This window comes from Aplysia californica, unplaced genomic scaffold (genome assembly GCF_000002075.1).
Source record: "Aplysia californica isolate F4 #8 unplaced genomic scaffold, AplCal3.0 scaffold00340, whole genome shotgun sequence".
Lineage (NCBI taxonomy): Eukaryota > Metazoa > Mollusca > Gastropoda > Aplysiida > Aplysiidae > Aplysia > Aplysia californica.
This window is the reverse complement of record NW_004797610.1, coordinates 157,807-185,669: the sequence shown is the minus strand read 5'-3', so window position 1 is coordinate 185,669 and position 27,863 is coordinate 157,807. Positions and strand designations below refer to the sequence as shown.

General features: G+C 40.6%; 1 protein-coding gene and 1 non-coding gene across 4 annotated transcripts in view; one reads left to right on the top strand and one right to left on the bottom strand.

The window, feature by feature from the left end:
* LOC101854424 overlaps positions 1–9,285 on the top strand; it is a 33,440-nt gene extending 24,155 nt beyond the window's left edge. Inside the window, exons 9-13 of one of the 3 annotated variants that reach the window (XM_005102782.3) lie at positions 1,004–1,713; positions 4,208–4,355; positions 4,607–4,749; positions 6,110–6,355; positions 7,221–9,285. In XM_005102782.3, coding sequence (XP_005102839.1) covers positions 1,004–1,713; positions 4,208–4,355; positions 4,607–4,749; positions 6,110–6,355; positions 7,221–8,924 — 2,951 coding nt within the window. In that variant the 3' untranslated portion in view covers positions 8,925–9,285. Of the gene's footprint in view, positions 1–922; positions 1,714–4,207; positions 4,356–4,606; positions 4,750–6,109; positions 6,356–7,220 lie in introns of all 3 variants that reach the window. The other 2 variants (XM_005102781.3, XM_005102780.3) reach the window with 2 other exon arrangements.
* A 17,773-nt stretch (positions 9,286–27,058) lies between these two features.
* On the bottom strand, positions 27,059–27,130 carry TRNAM-CAU. The gene has a single exon. It is a non-coding gene; the product is annotated as a tRNA-Met (tRNA).
* Between the last annotated feature and the right edge of the window lie 733 nt (positions 27,131–27,863).

Here is a 27,863-nt window from a genome sequence, read left to right as displayed (position 1 = left end):
GTGTGTGTGTGTGTGTGTGTGTGTGTGTGTGTGTGTGTGTGTGTGTGTGTGTGTGTGTGTGTGTGTGTGTGTTTGGTTTAACAGTTGGTTTCACAGTTCTTTAAAATCTCTTGGTATGTCCTGCCCGACTAATTCTGCTTTTTAAATGTATTTTTTGTTGTTGAAATTTCCCTCAAACTTCCGGCTTTATTCGATTTTAAATCGGTCAAGAATCGTCTCCAGCCCTTGGTCTCCACACGCTCATTTTTCCCTCGCTCTCTTTTTTTCTTTCAAAATTCAAGCAAAAAAAAAAGAAGTCGTTCCCTTTGAGTTCCCTATCTGTCTGAATCCTTCACTGGTTACCGATCTCCCCCTAAAGAGTCCTTCCTTTGAGGGTACCTCTCCTGTGTCTAGCAGGGCGTATAACTGAGAGGACCAAACAAAACGAGGAACAGGCCCTCCAAAAACGGGTGAGGGTGAAAAGTAGAGAGAGAGAGGGGGGGGGAGAAAGAAAGAGAGAAAGAGGGGGAAAGAGAGAGCGGGAGAGAGAGAAAGAGAGAGAAAGACAGAGAGAGAGAGAGTGAGAGAGAGAGACAGAGAGGGGGTGAAAGAAATAGACACAGAGACAGGAACAGATTCCCATAGATGAGGTAGAACAATTTTTGAATAAGAGAGAGAGAGAGAGAGAGAGAGAGAGAGAGAGAGAGTAAACAGAAGGACATAATGACAAGCAAACAGACAAGACAGTAAGATATAAGAGGTGTTTGGGGGTGGGAGGGGCGGCGTCAAAATGAAAAGTAAGTAAAGACTCATAAAGAAGACAAAAAAGTTACGTATCGCGGCGCAGCCTATCTTTTCTACTCTTAAGAAGAATCCCATATTTGGCTACCCTCCCCATGTTTCCCTTATTACAGTAATGATATGCCTGTTCTCACGCTTTCAGTGTTCAGCTTACCGTCCAACGACGCTAAAGCCACTTGTGCTGAGGCGAATAGTCACATGACCTCCATGGTGTCATCGCCAGGGACGTGTAACGGCGTCTGGGATCAGCTTCCATTTGCCATTCATACAGCGGATACAGTTGTTACTGAGAGCAAAAAAACTGACACTTTGGAGGAATCTGCTTCAACGGCTGAGATCTTTAACGGCATGGCTAAACAGTGGAAGAAAAAAGCAAGGAAGCTTCAGAGCAAGTTGCAGAAGGACAAGGAGAACGAAAACCGAAAGCGACTGCTGTCAAAAGCTAGAGACGCCAAGTCTCTTCGGGTCCTCGCTCTGTGTGGTGATGACGTTAGCGTGAAGGAAACCGAGTCGAAAGAAGTGGCTGCCGTGAGTGGACATGCACGGGACGTTGTTGTTGTTGCTCTCGATTTCAAAGCTAGCTCAGAAGCGTGTACCGATGTTCAGAGACGTGTTGAAGATACCACAGAGTTGTCGTGGCCTATTCCGACGTTTCTTGATTCCCTCTCAAATATATTGTCCAAGGCAAAGCGTTGTCCGTTGGTGGATCTGCTCAAGGGAGATTTGGATTCTTCTTTCGATATCGCAGCTTGTGGGGTGGATGAAGGGTGTTCCTCGTCCCATCCTCCCGTTACCACCATCAAGACAGAGGATCGGAGTCGCCCCGTGGAGAAACAGTCTGTAGACGCCGGGGTCTGTGAGGAGCAGGTGGAGATTTTGGACCACGCGCTGGCGGTGACGCTCGAGGAGAACAGGGGGCTGAGAGACACGGTGGTGAGTCAGTTGTGTGGTGTCGGGGGGAAATCAGGCGCTCGTCATAATTGTGGAATCCGAGAAACTGACATGTTTCAGCCCATTTGGCAATTTCTATATCAAGTTTTCATTCACTAACTGAACACCATATATGGTCAAATAAAAACACATTTGGTATGGATTTTACTGATACACGTTGATTTGAGGCACTTAAAGAATTACCAATATTTAATATCCAATGATGCGCAAGCTTTGGAAATCCACTAAACTGTGAGGAATTTCCACTTTAATTTCAACTCAGACACCTGTCGACGCCCACCTCCATCAATAGCAAATATTTCGACTTCTGTTCACAATAGATGTATATTTTTTCATCAAAAGCAAGACAAATAAACACACATTAAGAATGCATCAACAACTCTATATTCCTAAAATATGACGTGCGCCTGATTCCGTCGTGTCGTAATTCGTATACTTGTGCTGTCTAGGTCCATCCCAGAAAAAGATGATGCCTGCGGCGTAGAGATTTTTGTTTGTGTTTTTAAAGCGAGGAACTTTTCTTTTAAGATGTTGGTTCCTAACTTTCCAAACGCAAAGAAAGGCATCCTTTTTTATGTCTGTCCATTAAATTCTGTTTTTTAAAAATTATAGGTTTTCATATTATTAGAATTTCGTGAAGGTAAGGAATGGTCTTATGCGATGTCTAGAAACATGGTTTAAAGGGTTAAGCATTGTCAAGGACAGGTAATCGAAACGAACAAACAATGAACCAACGATGAGCTAGATAATATTCCCCTCCGAAACCTTTACAAGAGTGACTTGCAGGCCAGTTTAGTTTGGGCGTTGGGGCTGACAGTTGTCCACTTTTCTCTTTACAGAGGGAATCTTGCTGCATGCTCGATCCGCTCCTTGTGAAGAGACATTTGCTGGACATCTGGAACAGCCCCTTTGTCTCTTATCTCTCCGGTCAGCTGGCCAGCTTGTCACGTGATCTCAGGGCTACTCTCTTTCTATAGAGAAGGGTAACATTATAAATTTGTCAGCCTTTTTGGGGGGTTTTAGTAACTAAAACATTAAAATGTGTTATGTGGTGTGAAGAGTATCACTTCCAGTTGAATAAACATGACAAATAGCTCATTATAAAGGTAAGAACTAACAAAGAGAACAAGCTTGCACTAATAATGATAATTTAAAAAAATAATGCGTTGTAGTCTCGTTAAATAAAATAAGTCAAAACAACACACGCACAAAGGAAGCAATTGAATTAGATACATTTGTAATATGAATGGCATTATTTTCTATGTTGGAACACGACATAAGTTTCAAGGGGGAAAAAGAGTATTTCTTTCTTTTTTGTCTTTCCTGAGCTGCCAGCTTTATGACGCTTTGTGGGGATGCCTTAGGTAGATAAACAAAAAAATATGAAAAAGGAACACCTTAGAAAGTATATTAAAATGACTTTTGAAATCTTAAATAACGCGCTATAATAGAGCTTCGACAATATTCTGACAGTAGACTAATTTATCACCCAAAAAACGCTAGAAATGTCATTATACTTCAGGCATGATCTTTTTCAGCGCTAAAAGTGTTCTTGGGGTTACAGGCAGTCTATCTACAAATCATTAGAAAATATCTGTACAAAGCACAGGTTTTTTTTAATTTGCAGCGATAAGAACTAGAGGAAAATACTTTGTTGTTGTTTTGTGTGTATATGTGCGTGTGTGTGTGTGTGTGTGTGTGTGTGTGTGTGTGTGTGTGTGTGTGTGTGTGTGTGTGTGTGTGTGTGTTTGTAAGAGGAGGGGGGCTATCTTTCCGATTTGTTTGGATCCCAAAAGAGCATGCTCTTCGCCAGGGGCACCGCCTCTCTTGGGTAGTGGGTGAAGCAGTTTAACCTCCTTGAATCCCCCCCCCCCTTTTCGCAGGACCTCCGTAGCGGGGCATCTCTGCAGCCTGGGCTCCAAATCTTGGGGCTCCTCGCTGCCAATGGACAGATTGGGTCCGACGTGTTGACTTTTATTTTTGTAGATCCACAGCCAAAAGAGGTGACCGGTCATGATTTTTAAAAAAATTGCAGTGGCTCCTCTCCGCGGGACTTAATTTGTGTTGCTGGTGTTAATTATAGGTGTTTTTACGCGCCAATCGAAACAAATTAGATCAGTTAGGATACTGGCTTCTAACCCTGCCTGTTAAGGCAAAGCGGGGCTGAAAGAATGACACAACGTTCAGCAGAAAGACCGTGATACTCGATAATAATGTTCTCCCTTCTCGTTAATCGATATAGTGAGCAGGACTAACAACATAATTCTGCCCACTAACTAATTAACTGAGAACATACAATATCCAACCCAGCCAGGCCATCAAACTTGCCAGAGACAGGAAGCTCTTTCTCCCCTCGACGCCCTAGAGGTACAAGAAGACGGATAAAGTAAACGTAGAGTAAAGTAAGTAACCAATTAACTGATTGTGTGACTCAATGACCTATGTTTATATCGTTTTGGGTTTTTTGGGTGACTAGGCACGTCTTGAATCGGCCTTGACCTTTCAGCGAACGGCGCCTGAGACTTGTGCCTCTACTGTGAGCGGAGAGGAAGAGAGAATCACCACTGCGAGGTCACAGGGGGTGTGGTCTAGAGGCAGTAGCTTGACGTGCAGCAAAGCTTCAGGTAGGTCTTCTTTGTTCTGTCTTTGTGTGTGGTTGGCGTGTGCTCTAGTGTTCTTTGCTATAAAACCACAGTGCGATTAAAAAATCGTCAGATCCAATGGCCTCAAACACTAAAAAATAGATTACGATGTTTTTTAAAATTGAATGAAATAAAATACTGTAAAATACAATAAAATAAAATCATATTAAATTAAATTAGATTTAAGAAATAAAATGAAACAAAATAAAAAAAATACATACCTACTTACTCAGACACACGGTCAGTGAGGAAAACTGGGAAGAGGGACATAAAGCAAGAGGCGGAGATAGCAGCCCTGAGGTCAGAGGTCAAGGACAAGGCACGAGCTATGTCCTCATTGGAAAACCAGGTCAACACACTGAAATTGGCGCTATGCGTGAGTAGCTTCCTTACTTTCGTTGTTGGTTTTGTTTTTGCTTTTATTGTTTTACTTTCTGGTTTTTTCCTTTTTTGTTGTTGCTGTTGTTGCTGTGTGTGTGTGTGTGTGTGTGTGTGTGTGTGTGTGTGTGTGTGTGTGTGTGTGTGTGTGTGTGCTAGCCAATCTGTTCGAAATATTTGGAGCCCCGAATAGCGAACTCTTCGTCAGGGCCATCGGCTCTCTTGGGTAGCGGGTGAGGCAGTCCAACCTCATTGAATCCTCCCCAAATAGATGCCACTGCCGAACCAGTGCTCAAAATCTTGTTGTTGTTGTTGTTGTTGTTGTTGTTGCTGTTGTCATTCTTCTTCCTCTTCTCTTCTTCTTCTTCTTCTTCTTCTTCTTCTTCTTCTTCTTCTTCTTCTTCTTCTTCTTCTTCTTCTTCTTCTTCTTCTTCTTCTTCTTCTTCTTCTTCCTCCTCCTCCTCCTCCTCCTCCTCCTCCTCCTCCTCCTCCTCCTCCTCCTCCTCCTCCTCCTCCTCTTCTTCTTCTTCTTCTTCTTCTTCTTCTTCTTCTTCTTCTTCTTCTTCTTCTTCTTCTTCTTCTTTTTTTTTTTTTCTTCTTCTTCTTTTCTTCTTCTTCTTCTTCTTCTTCTTCTTCTTCTTCTTCTTCTTCTTCTTCTTCTTCTTCTTCTTCTTCTTCTTCTTCTTCTTCTTCTTCTTCTTCTTCTTCTTCTTCTTCTTCTTCTTCTTCTTCTTCTTCTTCTTCTTCTTTTTCTTTTTCCTGTTTTATTATTTTTATTATTGTTAATAGTATTATTATTATCATTATTATTATTATTATTATTATTATTATTATTATTATTATTATTATTATTATTATAACTATTATTATTATCATTATTACTATTATTATTATTATTATTATCATTACTACAACTATTATTATCAATTCTATTATTTATTTTTTAATTTGTTTTTGTTTTTAAAAATATTTTTTTAAAATATTATCACTGTTATTACATTGTTTTAATTAGTAGTAGTAAGTAGTAGCATCAGCAGCAGCAGAATTATTCATTTTATTGTTTGCGAGACCATGTTTATCCCTGTCGTGACTCCTAAAAATACATGATAATATATTTTGTTATGTGGGTGGTTCGTGGGTGCTCGCTCTAGTGTGGTTTACTCTTTCTTTCCTATCAAACATCTATCGTCCTTATCTCTCCTCCCTCTTTTTTGTGTATGTTGCTCTCTTGTAACACATCTATTCTTCGGCACTTATATGACCTTATTGTGTAGCAAGTGCCGTAAAACTTTTATTAAAACTAAACTAAAATATTATTATTCTAACAAGTTTGAAAAATGTTTTTCCCAACGAAACAGGAGGAGACGAAGCGTGTGGTAAAGTTACAGGCGCGCATTGTGAAGCTCAAGCGGAGACTGAAGGAGGCGAGGACGGGTGGGACAGGTCAAGGGGAGGTCATTGAGGTCAAGTCTGCAGGGACAGGTGAAGGAGAGGTCATTGAGATACACGCAGAGCCCATCTTCTCTTCCGCCCAACAGGAGGATGGCTGGGAAGAGCCTCCGTGCAAGAAGCGCCGCCTATGTTGTGACGTCACGCCTGTTCAGGTCAGTTTTTAAAAATGTTTCCTCTTCTCCCTCATAAAAAAATATAATTTTAAAAAATCAACATTTTTAGTCCTGGAAACAACAAACACCACGGCATGTTTTACTATTAATACTAACATAGTTGTGGCGAAATTGATAACTGTACTTTAGGCTATTGGTATTCAGATTTCTTGGGTTAGTCCTTTTTGGCTTCGCCCTTTCCATCTGAGAGAATAACAACTTCCTTACTTTCATTTCATATTATAAAATGTATTTATGTTTTTCTTTTTACTGTTTCTGTGTTAGCGTAGCCGCCTTAAGTACACAAATGAAACCTTTATCAGTAAAGTGGGTGTGCTTGTATAACGCTCCTATCAACACTATTAGGTTACATAAGAGGGGGAGGGGGGACTCCTAATTTAAGTCCGTCTCCGATTAAAAAGACAGGAACAGCTAAGCTCATTCAGATAATCTCTGCTGGTGTTTTAGGTCAATTCAAAGATTATGAATTTGAGTTCAAGTTTTGGGAAAATATTTTATAGTACCATTGGTTATTGAAACACTTTTCGTTTGCACATTAGAGATATCATTATAATGATGATCGGTTGCATTTATATAGCGTTGTATCCCGTATAATTATAAGCTCTAATCACTTTTACGTTGATTACATGGTTACTTGGAGTAAAATCGCATACACTAAAGAAGAAACATAATAGAAACAACAAGAAAACATCAACCTTATAATGAAAAACTTCATCAGCCATTACATAATTTATACACAAAAGTACAGCAGAAAAAAACCCGACACTGCATGTGCTAACACACTCCAATATCATACATCTCATGCCAAGTAAAACAGTCTTGTATCGTTTCTTTATTGTTCCAGATCACGAAATTGTCTACAGGAATAGAGAAGACATCAAACAAGGCTGATCTCCTTGATGATAAAATCCAGGAACTCACAAAAGTGACAAAAAGCCAAAATACAGAAGGTGAGGCAGAAAAGGGTACTGAGGATCGGCAAGCCTCCGCTCAATGTGCTCTTGTTGAGATACCGGCCCCTGTCTATGTACAAAACCCCCAGACACCCTGTACACGAACGTTCCCGGGGACCACCGCTGTAAATATACCTGTAAAAGATACTGAGAGATCATCTTCCTCCCAAGCGGCTAAGCGTACAGAGAAATTTAATTTTATCTCAGCTACGAAATGCGACTACCTGCCGTCGTTTAGCATAGATGTTGAAAACCCAAAGAGCTCGGAGTCAGTCACAGACGACAGAAGTGATGTGGACGGTTTCCGGTGCCACTGCTCCCTGCTTGACCTGTCTCGTCAAGGCAGAGCTGCGCGGAGAGGTTCACCTCCTCACTTGCCCCTCCCCACCCCATCAGCAGTGAAGTCGTCTGTTTGCCAACCGTTCACTTCTCGACCGCTCTCTTCTCAACGACCTTCACCCCCACACTTACCGCTCCCGACCCCAGACTGCCCGCCACTTGGCGCTGGTCCCAAAGTCGCCACGCCAGGACGGACGTCAGAGACTACTGGAGACAGCGCGTTCCCTCCCCGTAAACCTACCCAGGGAAACTGCACGTCTTTCTTCATAGAAGAAGACACCACAACTCCCTGGAACAGTGAACAAGCACGTAGTGGCAGGTCCGGTTATCACGGGCAGGGCTGCAATCATTTTTTCACGCCCTCAACGTATCAAAGCTCGAGCTGTTCACCTTCTACCTACGTCCAACGCGAACCCAAAAGTAGTGTGGATTCTATTGGGATAGACACGTCCTTAAGATTTAAGCCCGCACAACTGGACGGCAACTGTGTTGGCCCTCGCTACTTGCATGGACTGAGGGATGTAGGGTTTCCGCGGACGAACCCATCACATCCTTTCTCACCAGGTCGTGTCGGAGGGGTCGAAGACTCGGCGCCCCGACCCGTCTCCCGTCCGTGTGCTTTTGGTTCCTTGCAGGACCTGAGTCACCCAACGTTTGGTGTCTGCACCACAGATCTTGGCAGACGCCCCACTCAGCAGATTTATCCGCAATGCTCTCAGCAATCGTGGCACAATCCAACCGTTCACGTTACAGGGGACACCCTGAGCCGTCAACAGTACCATGCAACTAGGCACGTTCTACCCCACGCTGACAACGGTGTATTCCAACTTGACTCGCTCGATGCCTGTGCACGCTGTTTTCCCTTTGGTTTGAAAACATCGGATCGAGTGATTAGAAGAGAAACGGGGTTTGATTCTACTGACGCTGCTCCACCCTCGTACCATTCTGTGCCTCACAGCAACGTTCCGTGGACTCAGAAGGACTGGACACTTAGCGGTGTGTGCCCCAATCGACACTGTGGCGTCCAAGAGTACCCAGGCGTTCCTCCCCTAGACGCGTCAACACTTGAAGACACGATCTGCCGTGACAGGCGTGGGATCCCTGCTGGTAGCTCAGAAAATACGAACAGCCAAATCTTGGTGGGTCCGGCGCATGACCCTAACCCCACGTGTTGCTGTTGCGGCACAACGTTCACTCCAACTGTCAATTCTAGGCTCATCAAAGATCAAATAGCCTATCATCAGCGTGTCAGATAGTTAGTGAAACCGACACAAGAATCCTTCTTTTTCCCAAAGCTCGACGAATCCTTGTCGTGAGATTTGGGGCCGTGGGTACATACGAAAAAAACGTACGTACCTAAAATAGAGCAACAGTTATCATCGTTTGAAAAGAACGTGTGTCTCGCCTCACTGAAGCTTTCCTCGAGGGAGACTAAGTGTCGTTCTTATTTACTTGTTAGATAGTCTAATTGTCGGGAATTGTCGTTTCACCTTGGCGAAGTGCTTTATTCTGCGGAGTGTAATACATCGAATATAAGATTTGGAGAGAGAAAGACAGAGAGACAGGGAGAGCGACAGAGATAGAGAGAGAGACAGAGGCAAAGAAAGAGAAACAGCGAAAGAGAGTGAGAGAGAGACGGAGAGAGAGAGAGAGAGAGAGAGAGAGAGAGAGAGAGAGAGAGAGAGAGAGAGAGAGAGAGAAAGAGAGAGAGGGGGGGAGAGGGTGGGAGTGAGAGAGAATGAGTGAGGATTTGCAAGCATCATGTAGATAGTTTCCATAGTAGTCCGTTTGCTGCTTTTTCTCGTTAATGCCATTGCAACTGTGGCATAAAATGAGTTTTGAAGTTAGGTGATGCTTGAAAGAAGCAACGCTTTTACATTTGCAGTTCTTAATTGTCGACTAAGAGAGATTTGTGGAGGCTGCAAGTATGTGACCAGTCTTTAGCCAATTATAATACATAATATTGTTCATTATAATTTAGATTAGATATGTAATTACATTGGAAAAAGAAAATAGTTTTACGTTATACTCGTAAAAAGTGACAGTGTCCTGGAGTAACCACAGAGTACTTTGGCAGCCATTAGGTGCCCTGTTTGAGGAGATTGAAACAACATACCAATCTATAACCGGAGGTGTGAGAGCCAGCATGTACCAGACGTTCACCATCCTCGTCCGCCCACCCAACGGCTCGACTGTCACCCCTCTAGTGGACTTCATGGTCATCGTCGTGTTTCTGTTGACCATCCGCGTGAATGCAGCGCTGGCGTCGATTCTGTCTCGGAGCCTCAGTTCACTAAACAGGGATGGGTCCTGAAGAAACGCTTCGGTTATAATGCACGTCGATTTTTATTGTCATCAGAGAAAGCAAGCCATTTTGGTTAATGCATGTCGATTGTTATTGTCGTTAGAGAAAGCAAGACACTTTGGTTAATGCATGTCGATTTTTATTGTCGTAAGAGAAAACAATACACGTTGAGGTGCCCGTCTATACAGGCTGACGCAAACTCTGCCGCAGATATGAACGCCATTGTGCCTTTAGGCCCTTCCGGAGCGTTAGAAGAAGCTATTAAAATGATGTGCTTAATCATGTCTTTTCTGGTGTGGACCATGTTTGGGATCTATCTGTCTAGCAGAACTCAGTGATTTCAGGTCTTTGAGCGAGTGAGACACTTCCAACATTTACATATGCATAAGACGGGGAAAACTATTTTTTCACAAAGTTTATTGGTATTTCTAGCATAGTTTATTTTAAAGTTTTAGTTCATATATTGAGAAATACTGCAGGCTTGCGTATCTTTCTCTCTTAACATTACGACTACCTGAATTTGATAAACGGGTTCATCTTTGAGCTGAGCATCATGCCACATCGTGTCGCTGTAGGAATTGGCTTTGATCTAGCTTTGGTGGGCATGTTCTTTGCCTTGATAAGCGCGCTGGGCAAGAGATGGGGCAGGAGATGGGGCAAGCCGGGCACCTACGAGTGCAAACGGTCAAAGAAATTCTACTACTCAACGTCAAGATTTCTCGCTAAGAAATTCTGTAACGAGAGAAACCCAAGCCGAAGTAGAAGTCGTCCTAGTTCGATGAACCACTGGTGAGGGTACATGGCGGGCTTCACGGCAAGACACGAGGGTTCTGGCCTAAGATGTTTGAACTAAAGAGGTGATTTTTGCAAGAAGCAACGCTTTTGCATTCGCTGTTCTTAATAGTCGACTGAGCGAGTCTCAATGTATCATTGGGATTTTTGAGAAAGTAAGCATTATGTCAGTTTGCTATAGCTCCGACTAGATAAATGGTCAGAAATGATTTCCGCTGAAACCAAATTGAAATGATGGACGTTTATTCCAGCAGTGGACCACCATACTAATTGTACTGTCGGACTGGGGAGACCGGGTGGTTGGCTGGTTGTTAGATCTATTCTTGCTGCTTCCATGTCGTTGGCTACGGTTTTTGGGATTGTCATAGACCTGATTCTGGCCTACCTGTACTTCTCCCAAGTGCTCGTGGTTCCCGTAGATCGGAACCCGGACCCTGAACACGTCGAGAGGGGTCAAGGTGAGAACGGTGACCTTGATGTGCATCTGTACCGTCACCGGGACGACCCCTTCGAGACAGGCTGAAAGTGGAATTTGACGTGGCAGGAACGAGGGGCTGGTGTAGCTGGAGTCAGGGCCTGACGTGGCAAGAGTGTGAGGGACATGCTATATCGTGTTTCTTGACAGACACCACAGTGTGAGTCCCTAAACTAGCTATACAGTAAAGTCATTTGATAGATAAGCATCACATTATTGATAGCGGATTATTGGTAGTTTCGAGAGCATGATAAACAACCCGTCTACTTACGGAGACTTCGAGCAGTACATTCGAGCAGGTTTCTTTCTCTCTAAACATTTCGACTCCCTGAATTTGACAAACGGCTTTACACTTAAATCGAAGAAAAAGCATCGGCAGTTAATATTTCAGGCAGCCATGTGTTCTTCCAAACCGGTTGGGATCGAGAAAACAAAAAAGGAAGGTCTACGAGCGATCTTTAAGCGAGATTCTGGTCTTCCGATACAAGGAGGTGTTTAGAGATACCCGGCCGTGTCCAGCTCCGCATTGTTTTTATGTTACCGGACCTTTTTCTGTGGTGTTGTAACCTTTGACCTCGTGGTGGTCGCCTGGAGTGGACTGTGAGTTGCCAAGTGTCTGGGTGGAGTGGCTGTTGGGGTTAGTGATCTGACACTTCACCCCATTTCTGCTCAACATTACAATACAAACATACAACAAAAAAAACAGAGTCTGTTTCCCTTCATTTTGTTTGAATCTTTTTTAAACAGTCGTTGCTGTTGGGCTTTTTTTCGGTCGTTCTTGTTGTTGTTCCAGTTTCTACAAAAAAGTAAGGAGTAAAATATGTCAGGCGAGTTGACAGAGTGAGTTGTTTACTTGCCACCCATGAATGGAGATGACGGATGAAATTGACTTATTCAAATTGCAGAGTTCTATCTAAAGCCTCAAGTTGAACATTTCTTTGATTCTTTTATAAATTAATTGTACACACTTTACTATACATTTGATGTTTTTATTGTGTTCAATGGGTTAAAATCTCAGAATTTACTCTTTAAGTAAGTCAGCACACCACAAAAACTGCGATTTCATGAACGGTTATGATATTTTTTATATCGCGATAAGGTGAAATCAGACGCTCTTCAAAATCTTGGCATAAAGGACTATAATTTGTAAAAACATAAAACACGTTCATTTGTCTTGTTTGGAATGTTACAAAAATACCCATCTAATCTGGATGAAAGTCGAAATATGTGCAATTGGAGGAGGTATGGGTAGCCAGGTGTTAAAGGTAAAGCTATCAAGAAGATTACGAACTAAATTTGTTTACGTCCAAAGCTTGAGTGTCCTTGCAAACTTCAAATTGGCATAATATGCTGTGTCTTTGATCTATATTGTCTAGTAAGATTCTCACGGTAAAGCGGTTGTTTTGGGGGTTTTTTTGGGCAAAATTATAAGTCAAAGGAAATACTGGCAAGGCTTTTGTCCTGTGAGTATATTATAGAAAAATAAGAATAACAAATCTAGAAAACTATTTTGACAATAATACGACAGACATGATAATTATGATGAAGATGTCAACACAGAGAATGAGAAGGGGAACGAACAGCAATTTACTACAAAAATTTTGACGTAACAGAATACATGGCTAATTCCAGTTAACACTGAGTGAGATCACACCAATCACAAATGACTAGTAGTACTACCACTAGGCTTGTCTAGTGTAAAGTTAGTACAAAATATCTTATAAAGTTGCACAAACAGGTTGAAAGATAGAAATTACGTGTTGGTTGTTACAAATAAAACGTTACATCATAATTGATATAAAACACCAAGATTGCTACGACTACGACGACATAAATATTAACTCAAGAAATTTTGATTTTAAAAACAATGAAATGAGGCTGTTTCCAGCTATACAAATCACAACTAGGCTCTCCTAAAAATAACTCAACTTGTCAGTATAAAGATTCATGTAAAATGTCAGGCCCAAGATTAAGTTGATAAATTTGTGAGGCAGCGTGGTGGAATCAGGCTCTCGTCAATTTTTGAGCATATAGAGTTATTGGTACCATCTTAAAGATTGTTCACTTGTCTTTTTTTGGATTAAAAAAATATCCATACATCTTGAATACAAGTCGAGATATTTGCAAATGAAGGAGGTGGGGTCACCTGTTTTCAGAGACAAAATTAGTGGGAAAATAGCCGCCAAAGATTAGTTATTTCCTTAGCTTAAGAGTCAGTGGTAACTGAAAATTTACATTTTTTGTGCTTTTAATCAACGTTTTTAAGGAAAATTCCACGCAGAAATTAGTTTTTTAATGGGCATGAAAGGTGTCAAACCCAAAAATAAAAATTTATAAAAATTCACAAACCTGCGGAAAAAGGCAAGTTTATTTTGACGAGAGCCTGATTCCACCACGATGCCTCACAATTTGTTTAAATGGAAACAAGAGCCACACGGATTATATCCAACACCGAGATTGCATCGACCGAAATAACAACTTGGAAAGAAAAAGGTCAGAAAAAAAAAATACACACCTTGATTGTGAAACAACGTTATTTGCTCCGTTTTTTGGGGCATGTGATGGTTAAAAAAAAACACCAAAAAAACTCAATGAAAAGCACTTTTAGAACAATTTTTTATTTTCCCGGATTTCCATTCCTAAACCCTAGCTTTATCATTTAGCAGTCAAGAGAAACTCGGAAATGTATTTGATAATTCAGTTTTCTTTACGTGTGTAATTGCCAATAATTTTATTATTGATTTGATCTTTATTGGCCATTTTTTCTAAATGTTTTTGTTTTTTTTAACCCCACAATATGCTTATCACATTTTTTGTTTTTTCAAGCAAATCAGTAGAGCATAATTACTCCTTGTTTACTGTTTAAAATTTAAATAGAATGATTTGTATGTCGGAGTTTTAATTTTTGATATATTAAAAAAATGTGAGTGAATTTAGAATGCAAATTGAATTTCTTAAAATCTTTATGATTTTATCAAGTAAAAATCAAAATAATTGTTCAATTTGAAAAATCTTCCAATCATTTTTAATCATGTCTTGTAGTATCTTTCTGTAATTTTTCAACTTTTTTTTTGTTTAAAAGTTTTTTAAAAAGCCTTAGCCAAAAAAAAACTAACAATAAAAACAATATTTTTAAAATCCAAAATGGCCACCATTTTTAGCAATTGTTTCAATATGAACAGACATGTTGGTATTTTCTCTGGCATACATCATCTATATTGCCTTCAAAGGAAAGCTTCAAGCACTAAAACACACCACGAAACAAGTACAGCACATGCCTTAAATAACTCAAGCTAAACACATTGTATTACACTGATTTCATTCAATTTGCCAACACCAAGATTGCAACTGACCGATATTACAACTAGAAAGAACTAAAACAAATAGAAAAAAATACAAGTCCAACTTGTAAAACAAGACTTTTTCTGGGCAGTTACAACTCGAAATACATCAGACACAAAAAATTGATTATACGCAACACCGAGAGTGTAACGAGCAACATAATCAATACCTTGCTGAAGAAATTTTAATGTTCTTGCCAAAAATAATAAACTGTTTCCAGAATCTCCTTCACAACTAGTTTCATCTAGGTTCTAGTCAGAACACAATCTTTTCTTCCAAAATCGCAGAATAGGCTTTAAAAAAAAACAAAGTTTCGTTGGTAGTTACACCTGGATATATTATTATGCAACCCCCCCCCCCCCCCCAGATATCAACGACCAACAGCTTCTTAGATCACAGTTTGGTGAGAAAGGTTAGAGGGCACCACTGGTAGGTCCTACTTTTTTATTTTCTCTCTGTTGTTTCTTTCTGTCAGTATTACTTTTCCATGGCACTAAAAGACCATTATTGTGTTAAATTACAGTATAAATAAAAGTCTCAAGGTCGCCTTTTTAACCCCCCCCCCCTTTCTCTCCTCTCCGCTTATCTGCTTCTCTATGCTGTATACGACTAGCCCACGTAGATAATGCCGCGACCAACGAGAGCTACCACACAGCTAAGTCCACCTACAGCTGCTATTGAGGTGCGGGGGACACTAGCGTGAGAACGCCAGCAGTTGGCGTGCAGCATTGGAGCTCTTCCCTCTAGACTGGAAAAGTGACCATAGCACTCATGGTACCATTGCAGACTTGTTAACGACGACTGCACGCACACTTCCGTTTTGTCCTTGGCCGCGGATTCCAGAAGCCCCGAGCTAAGAGTCTTGAAAGGACGCGTCGTCTTTGTAGAGTGCGCCATGTCCTCAGGAGGACGTAGTTGATGGTCCAGGACCTCGCTCAGTCCTCTCAGCGAGGTTGTCCTGTGACTGAAGTAGCCCAGGATGAAATCGCTGATGAAGTACACGTTGAGGTACTCTCTCGTCAGACTGGTCAGCTGCAGGTCCATTGTAAATCTGGAGTTGTTTCTGAGCTGTACAAGATCAACTTTCACAACAAGTTCAAACTTAGAAAAGAAAATGCACCTTACGTAGCCAACGAAGTCGCTAACCTCTGTGTGTGTGAGAGGCGTAGAGTAAGAGTGAGCAGATATCTTGACGTACGTGCTGTAGAGACATTGTCCACTCCTGATTTTCCCACCCTCCTCACAAGCGTAATGCTCGCAGGACGAGCCTGTGGACACGTTACATCGCATCATGAGGTGCTCTACTGTATTTTTCTTTCTAGAGATGAGAACGTTTGGGACTTTGTTATTTTTCATCTGGAATAAAATTGAAAATGAATCAGCGCCGTCTCCCAAACTGGATGACATATCATGGATACAGGGATACTGGAAGAACGGAACATCGGGTAGCTCTACAGAGTAACGTCCCTTATTTCGCAAGTCCTCTAGTATTTGCTCCGCCTGGTTAAAAAAAGGACTGACCGACCGTTCTATTCGTACCGTCCAAAACACAGGCACAGAATCGGCCGTGGCGTAACAAAGATAAGACTCATAAGTTTTGTACACGACCCCTGTGGATGTGTCCACCACAGGCACGGGGAGAAAGATTTCGATGCTGGAATTTTGAGTTGTCTTGCTGCTATTGCTTGGACAACCAGAGACCATATGAGTGTTAAACCCCAACCAACATTGGGATTGAGCTGTCAGCAGTTCGGCCGGTAGTCTTTCCTTACCTCGACGCCAGTCATCCACACAGGACAACTCATAATCGGCACAACATGTTTTGTATACCACGCAAAGCTCATGACAACTGCATTCTCCATAGTTCGAAAATCCGATTTGTCCACATGTAGCATTGCAATTAAATTGATTACCTTCTTCTGGATCCGCACCTTCTTCTGGATCCGCTCCTAATAGTAGATTCCAACTGCGGATTCTTCTATTATGGATTACTCCGGAAATCTCAGTATCTCCATGTCTATTAAGCTCAGGACCAATAGCAGGCGGAAACAAGTCGTCATCTGTTTTTTCAAATTTATGGCGTCTGTCGATGTTTCCACTCAGTCCGTCTTTTGGGCTAGGAAGTGACGCGGGGCCGATGAAAACATTTTGATGCGCCATTGTGACGTCAGTTTTCGCGGGCTCACCTGATGGCGAAGCAGTGTTGAAGTTTTCGGCATTTTGTAAACTATTGCTTACCAAAGAACGCCACGAGTCTGGCAGCGTTGGTTGAAGTCCAAGGCAACCAGTCGTCGTAGCAATGCTTAACACAAATATATTGGCGTAGACAGAAAGTGTCCTCAGAACAGAGTCAGGCGAACGATGGAGAGTCCAAAATAACATGGCGGCTGTTGTAATTGGGAGGTCAATAATTTGCAAAAAGTTGTTGAGATTTAATTACTTTTTTTCATATTTTGATGATCGTTCTTTTTACGATTTAAAAGAAAGTGTTCAGATTTTCGTCGTCACACACTCATTTATTTATTCATTTCTCTTGTCTAAAAATGTGTTTGTTCACTCACCACATGCAAAGTGGGCCTCTTTATGCCCAAGCTAGTTGTGTGGCTGCTTGCTAGACATTGACAGAATCACAGGGCACACGACATTCTTGACGGGCCGCCAACAAGAGCGAGCTTCTATCGCTTTTATAGCAACTGCTCACACCCAGACTCATTGAGGCATGTTCTGCTGTAGTCCTGGTTCATTGGATACTCCACCCCCACCCCCTAGCCTCCATGCAAGTCTCAACAGTGCTACCCAAGACTATTTTTTTCTCTAGAAACAAGCTTTCTCTTTCTTGTTTCCCTGGGGTGTGGTTTCATTGACATGGATGTAGGAGCATGAGATCAATTATTTTTCATATTAATATCTACGTTATTAGTGCCTTTATAATATTTCTGAGCCAATCTGAATATCACAGTCGTTATTCCGCTACTTCAGAATTACAAAGTTCTATCTGCTCAGTACCAAGTTTTGTTAAATCTGACGACAACATTTTTGAGTTTCACAATATGTCATGCTTTTTCGAAGCTTTCATGTAACTGATACTTCAAAGAGCTGAAGTGGGTGGTTGGCGGGTGCTTTGGTGTGGTTTGCGTAATCTTACAATTTTGAAAAAGCAGATAGACCATTTGGATTCAAACTCTTTCTACAAGCTTTTCACTGCGACTTCTTTGCTCCTTCTAATCTTAGTACTGTCTTTCAGCCACACCCCTACTCTTAGGGCAGTAAGATCTAATACAAACTTTGCTTTTTCGGATAAAGATTCATTGGTGGTCTAAAACCGATGACTGTAGGTTTCGACAGTCACCCGGGCAAAATTTAAAATTAATTCTTAAGAAACTAAAAATGTTAAGTGTGTTCCGCCCGCTCATATGACCTTATGCGGTTGCGAGCGCCGTAAAACACTTACCAAAACAAAACCCTCCCTCTTGTCCCATAGATCTAATATTGGTCTGGGGAAAAAAAGGAAAACCCATCATGCCTGGAGATACTTGTTTACGTCTGTGGTCTAGTGGTTAGGCTGGAGGATCGTGAAATAGTGAGATCTTGACTTCGCACACCCGGTCAAAGATAGGTCACTAATCGAAGAAACTGATTACGATCTCGCCCCCTGTTGATAATTGTGAGGCAGCGTGGTGGAATCAGGCTCTCGTCAAAATTATCAAAATGAAGAAACTTGCTTTGTTCAACACGCTTTTGAATTTTTATCAAATTTTTGCTTTATGGCTCAACACCTTTCAGACCTATTAAAGAACTAATTTCTGTGTGGATTTTTCTGCAAAACGTTGATTTAAAGCACAAAGATGTAAATTGTTTGTTACCACCGACACTAAAGCTAAAGAAATAACTAACTTTTGGAGGCCATTGTCTCATTAATTTTACCTCTGAAAATATGTAGCCCCACCCCCTTCATTCACAAATATCTCGACTTGTATTCAAAATAAATGGATATTTTTTTCATCCAAATAAAGTCAAGTGAACAATCTATAAAATGATATCAATAACTCTACATGCCCAAAAACTGACGAGAGCCTGATTCCACCACGCTGCCTCTCATATCGCTATGGCTAAATGAGGCAGTAGCAGTGAAATTGAGTGCTCCCTCTTACATGTATGTGCTGCAGCTACATCCAAAAAGAGAACTGCAAGGAACAAAAGTATGTGTATGCAAGGAGGGGGGGGGGGAGAAGGGGCGCGGGGGGGGGGGAGGAGAAGGGGCGGGGGGAATGCTCAGTCTATGCCATTAGCTGTGATCGAGGTTGTGAAAATTAGGTGTCAAACGATGCCAGTGTTTGGATGATACAAGTTGTATAACCGCCGTAACAAGAGATACAAACAAACATACTACGTAACTCTATACATGACGCCTGGGGTCATTTTGTACCCAGGGGTTGTATTCTTTACATTTTAGAATACTTCTACTGCGGAGATCTCTTAAAAACTTTGAGTATTTCTCAAAAAAATATTTTGACAGACTGCATGCTATGCAAAGCATACGGATTGGATAAACGAGTAAATTTCTTCTTGAATGTGCCCTCACAGAGTTCCCCACGTCGTATGCATACGATAGTAAAACACGACGTACAGATAGGGTTAAACTACAACACTGGAACTGTGTGTAAGTAGAATTTGTGAAGAAGGAAATTACGGTTGTACATATTGTCAATAGAGTGGGTTATATAATATTGTTCCACTAAAAATACACGTTACATCTCCTTCTCGGCCCTCATAGATTATTGTAAAGCTCAACGGATTGTTTCTCGAACAAGAAGGCTTTTCTGTTCTTACCTAGAATTGAATTTCGAAACAGCAAAAACATTTAATATAAAGATGAAACCGTACCAATGCATGCTGCTTTATGCCTCTGAAATTTGGGGTACCAAAAATTGAGACGTGATTGACAATGTTCAGGTAAAGATCTGGAAAGCCTTTTTGGGTCTGGCAAAACGTACACCCAACTGTTTATTTCTAAGAGAAGTGGGAAGAACCAACTTATTATATGTTCTGATTCCATGCATCGTGTCATTAAATTCTGGTGCAGACTCAAACACTTAAAAAAAGACAGATTTCCAAAGAAATGTTACATGCAATTTATGTCGTTCCTGTGAACTGGGCAGGGTCTACTGGGCAACAGAAGTTAAAAACCTATTACTTTCCCTGGGTTTTGGATATGCCTGTTTTTTTCAAAATGTTGGAAGTATTAGACTCTTTTTCAGTGAAGTAAAAGTAGACTTGTTGACCTTTCTGTGCAGAACATAGAGGAAGAAGTCTGTCGCAAGTACAATGTTTTCTGTCTTGCAATCCCTTTTTTTTAAGAAACAGGTGAATATATCACCAACCTCCCATGGTATTGGAGCAGAAGAGTCAAAGCTTTGTTAAAAACCCATAGCCTTCCATTAAATAAAAATCTCTATCGGTGGAAATTAACTCATTCTCCCTTATGTGAGAGGTGTAACTTTCATGAAATTGAAGAAAAAATTTCACTTATTTTCTACTCTTCACACTTTGTCCATCAAAGGAATTGTTAATTCCTCACAGCCCGACTCAGCCCAGTGACAGAAATATGCAATGTTTGACTCACGATAAGAGATATTTGCACAACCTTTACCTATTCATTATGGAAACATTATTTATCAAATGACTGTTTTGTGCGATGTGATGGGGGCCAATGGCCTTAAACACTGAATGAACTTACATATTTACATCCTTAGCACAGGAAGGTGGATGGACAACCAAGCCCGTCTCGTTTTAATTAGCGAAATTGTGCCAAAGGGGGTGAAAAACGTAAACAAGTATTATCATTATTTTTCATGTAACTGATACTTCAAAGAGCTGAAGTGGGTGGTTTGCTTTTTCTTTCCTATCAAATATCTATCGTCCTTATCTACTCTTCTTCTTTTTTATGTTTGTTACTCTCTTGTAACACCTCTAATCTTCTGGCGCTCATATGACCTTATGCAGTTGGGAGTGCCGTAAAACCTCTACTAAAACTAAAAACTAAAAGAGCTGGCTCCTCAAGTAAAATACTTTTTAGGGAGGCAAAGGTCATCGTCATTTAAACTCTTGTATCTCCTCAACAATCCTGCAAGGAACCGTACAAGGAAAGAGAAAGAGAGGAAGGTAGAGAAGAAGATGGAAGGACAACATTACAGAGCGGACAGAAAAGACGATGAGTGACAATCTGAGGAAAGCAGAGGACAAAAATAGATGGCGAGAGCTGGTTTTCAGATGCAATGGTGCCCCCATGTTTGCCCCAACCACGGGATAGAAGAAGAAGAAGGTCTCCTCTACAAAGGTTAAATGAAAAAGCATTCAGCTATAACTTAACCCTCTTGACCAAGCTTTTTCATTATAAATTGTAACTTTGGTGAAGTGAGGAAAATACGCGTAAAGTACTTTTTCACAAGGACACAACGTCGGACTCTTTAGGGGATTCAAATCCACGACTTTACCACCAATCTGTGACTGTTTTAGATTCTACAAGTTGTGTAGCTTTTTTGTTATAGTAGTGTTGGTAGTTTAGAAGTTAGGCTAATGGATTCGTAATCGTGAGGCTGCTGGTTCGGGGTTCGAGCCTCGGGCCTGAAGTTGAGTTCTTGGGAACTGCACTTTTCAGGAATTTTCCTCACTTCATCCAGGTGAGAATGGGTGCCTGGCTATAGACAGAGAAAGATCTCGTTAGTATGTTATAGCTTTAGAGCCTGTAAAAAGACTGCTTTCAATGTATGCTTCCCAGGAAGTTTACACTGTTTCAGAATGCCATCATTTTTGCTGGGGTAATAGTATAGCTTGTAAAGCGCATAGAGCTTGCTCTTGAATGGGAATTTGGGATACACATATTTCCTATTATTATTATTATTATTATTATTATTATTATTATTATTATTATTATTATCATTATTATTATTATTATTATTATTATTATTATTATTATTGTTATTATGATGATGATGATGATGATGATGATGATGATGATGATGATGATGATGATGATGATGATGATGATGATAATTATTATTATTATTATTATTATTATTATTATTATCATTATTATTATGATTACGATTATGATTATTACTATTATTATTGTTATTGTTATTACTATTATTATTATTTTATTATTATTATTTTATCATTATTATTATTATTATTATTATTATTATTATTATTATTATTATTATTAGCATCACCTTTGAAAACCAATTATTTTACGTCAAATTTCTCAAACTAGGTTCTGAGCAGATAACGTAGTGACTCTGAGATAGCGATTTTCTCCCACAACCCTGTCTGATCAGCTTTGTGCTTGTACTAGATGTTTAAAGGAAGTGTCTACGTACTCTCCGATTGGGGTCTACGTAGTCATGGTGTCTAGGTGGACCCCAAAAATGTTGGATTGTGATTGGCTCGCTGAGCGAGCGGTAGTTTACATTGGTTACAATGCAAGGCTGCTAGGCCTACTTACTGATCATCTCTGGTAGTGATTGGATTTATCTTGTCTTACTATAATTAATTTATTTTAGCCTAGAGAGAGAGAGAGAGAGAGAGAGAGAGAGAGAGAGAGAGAGAGAGAGAGAATATTTAATGAATAAACGTATCTAGATCTAGATCTAGATTTTGTTGTGCACCCAGCTAAGAGTGTGCAGTTCGGTCTAGATATAGATTCTAGATCTAGATACGTTTATTCATTAAATACTGTCTCTCTGGGCTAAAATAAAGAACTTATAGTAACACTAGACCGAGACACCGCCCGAGATGATCAGCAGCCTTGCATTGTAACCAATGTAAACTACCGCTCGCTCAGCGAGCCAATCACAATCCAACATTTTTGGGGTCCACCTAGACACCATGACTATGTAGACCCCAATCGGGGAGTACGTAGACACTTCCATGTTTAAATGTCAATGTGAAAAGGACAGGGGAATTAATGTTAACATTGAAGAATTCAGAGTTTCTAAGAAAAACTCCCATTGTAGAAATTATTTATCAAAGATCAGGAAGTTGAATAATATGTTAACTCCTACAAATAACTTCGAGTAACAGCAAGTTATAAAGACATCAACTTGCCCCCCGGGGTAGTGCCACTGACTGTAGTGTCTTTAGGCCATTCCCAAAGGGAGGACATTTCTCGTTCAAGCGCAGTAGAATTGCAAATGGGCTGATTCATGTCACGCCCATAACTGTGCCTGATCTACAAAAGGGAGCTGCAGCTTTTTCTTTCCTAATCCTTACTATTGTAATTTTCCCTCTACTTCTTTTGTATGTTTGTCACTCTCTTGTGACCTGCTATTTTTTGGGGAGTATTGGTAATTGAAGCAGACCTTGTGCTGTTGAAGCTAGAGAGGTGAGCAGAATAAGTCTGATTCCCTGTAAAGACTTCTCTGTTGACACTCACCCCTTGGCGTTCATATGACCTTATGCAGTTGTGAGCGCCGTAAAACCCTCTACTATATAAAAAAGACATCAACTTACCTTTTGCTTATGAGCACACAGAGTTATACAGTGGCATTCAAAAGAAACTTGAAAATGTAATCACCCAATCATCGTGTTAAAGACTTGCACTAAACGTTTATGCAGTATAACAATTTAAAGCTGAATAAATTCTGCACTATCTGAAATATTAATTTTTCATATATTATGTTAAGGGACGCTCGAGATATAGTCACTCAAAATTGACCTTTAAAAAATCCGGCTTGGCAGAATTGTGCGAAATCAGAGAAACGCAAAAGTGGGACTATGCTCACTATAATAATAATAGATAGCATTTGTATAGAGTATATCCCCGCTCAACAGCAGGCTCTATGCACTTTGCACTATATTATTTCCCCAGCAGACCACAGAACACTCCAAAACATTCTCAATTTCCCGGGAAGCATACAGTGCAAGCAGCTGATTAAGCGCTCAAAGACTATCAAACTGACAAGATCTTTCGCTGTCTATAGCCAGGTACCCATTCCCACCTGGGTGAAGTGGGGAAAATTCGTGTAAAGTGCCTTTCCCAAGGACACAACGTCGGGCCCCTGACGGGATTCGAACCCACGACCTTACGGTTGCGAGTCCGAGAGCCTAACCACTAGGCCACCGACGCCAGTATAAATAACTCCAAAGGAAACAAGCTGACTTAAAGTTTGACGTGGGGGCTCTCGTGGCCTAGAGGTTAAGGTGTTGGCCTCTCATTCAAAGGACCCGGGTTCGAATCCGGGTATCGACTGAAAAAAATTTTGTTCTCTAAAATTGTCTCCTTTCACCTCCTTTCCTGCTCTCAGCTCTAGCAATGTTCTGTTGTCTGCTTTCATTTTCACTTTCTGCCCCTCCTTTGCCCCCTCCTCTGGGCTCCTGACTCTTTCTGCAGCCTTTCTACTGTTACTCCTTGGCTCCTCCTTACTGCTGTCTTTCTGCCACACCCCTGATCTTCTGGTAGGAAAGATCTACACCTAGCCTTCTCGGACAAGGGCGAAAAATCTCGGAGGGCCCGTGTGCAAGTTGCGCACGTTAAAGATCCCTTGGTGGTCTAAAATCGATAAGAGTAGGCTTCGGCCGCCACCCGGGCAAAATTCAAAATTTCCTACCAACTGAAAATATTAGGAGTGTCCCGCACGCTCATATGACCTATGCAGTTGCGAGCGCCGTAAACACACTTTACAAAAACAAAAAAACAAAAAAAACAAAAAAGTTTGACGTGCAGTGTTAAACGGTTAATTTTTACGAGTGAGTCCTAGAAATCGTTATAAATGACAATGCTTGAAATTCCTTGCAAATTTTACTTCTGACATAAGGCTACCTCCACCTCCTCCAATTGCCAGTACATCGACATCTATATATGATATACTTTGTAGTTGTTTTTTTTTGTTTTGTTTTTTTTGTTTTTTGGTGGGGAGGGGCAAAACAATACAAACGAACACATTTTCAGATTATATCAAAAGTTGCATAGTATTAGTATGCCTAAAAACTGACAAATGCCTGATTCCATTTCGTCGTTTGACACAGCGTATTATCGTCAGTTTTATTTTCTCTATCTACTGGAACTGTTTTTGGAAAGTAAGAACATAACAAAATACTTTAGTTCCCCGTGGCAATTTTTTCGCGGTTTTACAGAAATCATGAAACCGTGAAAACACTTGCCATAAGGGAAATACAGTATTATGTTATGTTATCTTATCCACCCTTTCCACCGATTCTTTCCCTAAATCTCTTGAGGCTACTGTGAATTTTGTTAGTTATTTCGAAAATCTGCAGGTCTCTTTCGTTTCCACAGCGGTTACTCACCCTAAAACTGGTGACATCTTCTAATACAGTTAGGTTTTGATCCAATAAACCCCCATCCCAACACCCACCCCCCACCGCTACCATCCCACCCGCGCCTTTCCCACTCCTATCAATTTAATTTTTTAGTTTAGTTTTAGTAGAGGTTTTACGGCGCTCACAACTGCATAAGGTCATATGAACGCCAGAAGATTAGAGGTGTTACAAGAGAGTAACAAACATAAAAAAGATGAAGGGGAGATAAAAACGATAGATGTTTGATAGGAAAGAAGAAGCAAACCACACCAAAGCACCCACCAACCACCCACTTAATTTTTTTTAAAATCTAAAGGTGTTCCAGGACTCACTTAAAATGTATCTACATTTTCCCCTCATAGTACCGCCAAACAATGTTGATGACTTGGTGAGATGATTTTGCCAATAAACACACGTCACGCATTTTCCTGTCCTGGGAGTGAAAGATAAGATGATAATATTACAATCATTATTGACAACAAGAAAATCGGTCTCAGTAACGCAGACGCTGGCCTGTAATCCAGGCAATGCCATCGTATCTACGTTGTTAGTGTTTATTATTTGTGAGACAGTGTGGTGGAATCAGGCTCTCGTCAAAATAATCAAAGTGAAGAAACTTGCATTTTGCTGCAGGTTTGTGGATTTTTATCAAATTTTAGTTTTTTTGCTCAACACCTTTCATGCCCATTAAAGAACTTATTTCTGTGTGGGTTTTTCTGAAAAAACGTTGGTTAAAGGCACAAAAAATATAAATTTTTAGTTACCGCGGACTCTTCAGCTAAGGAAATAACTAATCTTTGGCGGCCATTTTCTCACTAATTTTACCTCTGAAAACAGGCGACCCCAACCTCCTTCATTCGCAAATATCGCGTCTTGTATTCAAGTTAAATGGATATTTTTTTCAACCAAATAAAGACAAGTGAACAAGCTTTAACTTTAAGATGATACCAATAACTCCACCTACCCAGACATTGACGAGAGCCTGATTCCACCACGCCGCCTCACATTTGTGAGACAGCGTGGTGAAATCAGACGCTCGTCAAAATACAGAAATTGCCCCCTTTTTAGGGCTCCTGACTCTTTCTGCAGTCTTATTACTGCAACTGCTTGGCTCCTTCTTACTGCTGTCTTTCAGCAACATATCTTGTCTTATTTTAGGTAAAATCTAAAACCTAACCTTCTCGGAAAGTGTGAACAATCTCGGAGGTCCTCTGTGCAAGTTGCGCACATCAAAATCCCTTGGTGGTCCTAAATCAATAAGAGTAGGCTTCGGCAGCCACCCTTGCTAAATTCATAATGTCCTACCAAACTGAAAAATTGTTTTATGTGTCCCACGCGCTCATATGACCATAATATGCAGTTAAGAGCACAGTAAAACATTAACCAAAAAAAAAAAAAAAAAAGACTAGATCAACTAAGAATTACACGTGAAAGGGAAAGCCTAGAAACTTAATTAAATGAATAGATTCTTTACCTAGTTAAAAAGTGGTAAGTACCTTTCTTTTGATCGCCAATATTTCATTATGCATATTAACTTAGTAAATGTTTCAGGCGATCTGATTATGTAGGTTGTTAATAAACGATGCTGTGGTTATCTTTTTTTCTGTATAAATAATAAGCTTATAAAGATTGATTTTTGTTCTGAGGGCGTTTCGTCATATTACAAATCATTGTTTCTCCCTACTTTTCTATAGATAAAAGCTTTTTTGTTATCCTCGTTAACCGAAATGATCCCCCCTACGCGCCACCACTACCCCACCCCCTCTCTCTCTCTCTTTCTCTCTCTCTCTCTCTCTCTCTCTCTCTCTCTCTCTCTCTCACACACACACACACACACACATACACACAAACAAACAAACAAACAAACAAACAAACAAAAATGGCTGTGACACGACTAAGGGATAATATTGTAGAACTCACTGGCCACTCACTATGTGTCGTTTTCTACTCCTGCGATGTCTGACATTTGTTTTCAAATCCGTACGACCTCAAGTAAAGCACCAGTCATATGAAGGTTAAAGCTGTTTTAAAAAAAAAAAAAAAAAACCCAACAAGAACAAAAAATTCGATCATCAAAAGTTTATCTATAGAGGCACCAGCCATCCATGTCCAGGAGCTGTTTTAGCAACAACAACAACAACAAAACAAAAGGTAAAATTTAGCAGAGCGTGGTTTCGATCCACGGACCTCTGGGTTATGGGCCCAGCACGCTTCCACTGCGCCACTCTGCTCTCTGAGTATATGAGTTGCTGCTCATTGGTTCAACATAACATAGTAGCTCTTGCAGTGTGACGAAAGTGTTGTGAAATTGCTTTATTCATTAGTCGTAAAGAAAAGCAACCAAATAATCGTTTTCTCTTGGGCTGAAAATCTGGTTATGCCCCTTGAACTGTTCACATAAAAATTAAATATTATCGTAAATGTACTTAAAAGAGCTTTCGAATTGACACTTACAAAATACATTGTATCTGTTTTTAAGTGTATATTATCTGTCTGTAGATTGATGTAAACGTTGCATCTATCTATCTATCTATCTATCTATCTATCTATCTATCTATCTATCTATCTATCTATGAGCCGCGCGCTCATTTAATCTTAGTAGTAGCGAGCGCTGTAAAACATCTACCAAGAAAAAAAAAGAACCCAATAAAAAAAAACACAAAACAAGCAAACAAAAAAGACCAAACCAAACAATTCGATGTTCTCATATACCTGCATCCCTTTCGTTTGTTTGTTTGCTGTCTATATTCCTGAAAACCTGGGGGTGTCATCTCTGACTCAGAATTCAACGTGCAATGACCCTCCACCCTTCACGGTAGCGAGCTACCGCTGCACCTTTACTGTCGTCCATCCATGTTTCTCTTTGTCCACCTTTGGCTCTCCTGCCCCATCACCCCTTCTCTAAACACCTCTTTCAAAATAGGCTCATGATGTCGTAAAGTGACAAAGTTTTATATTATATAT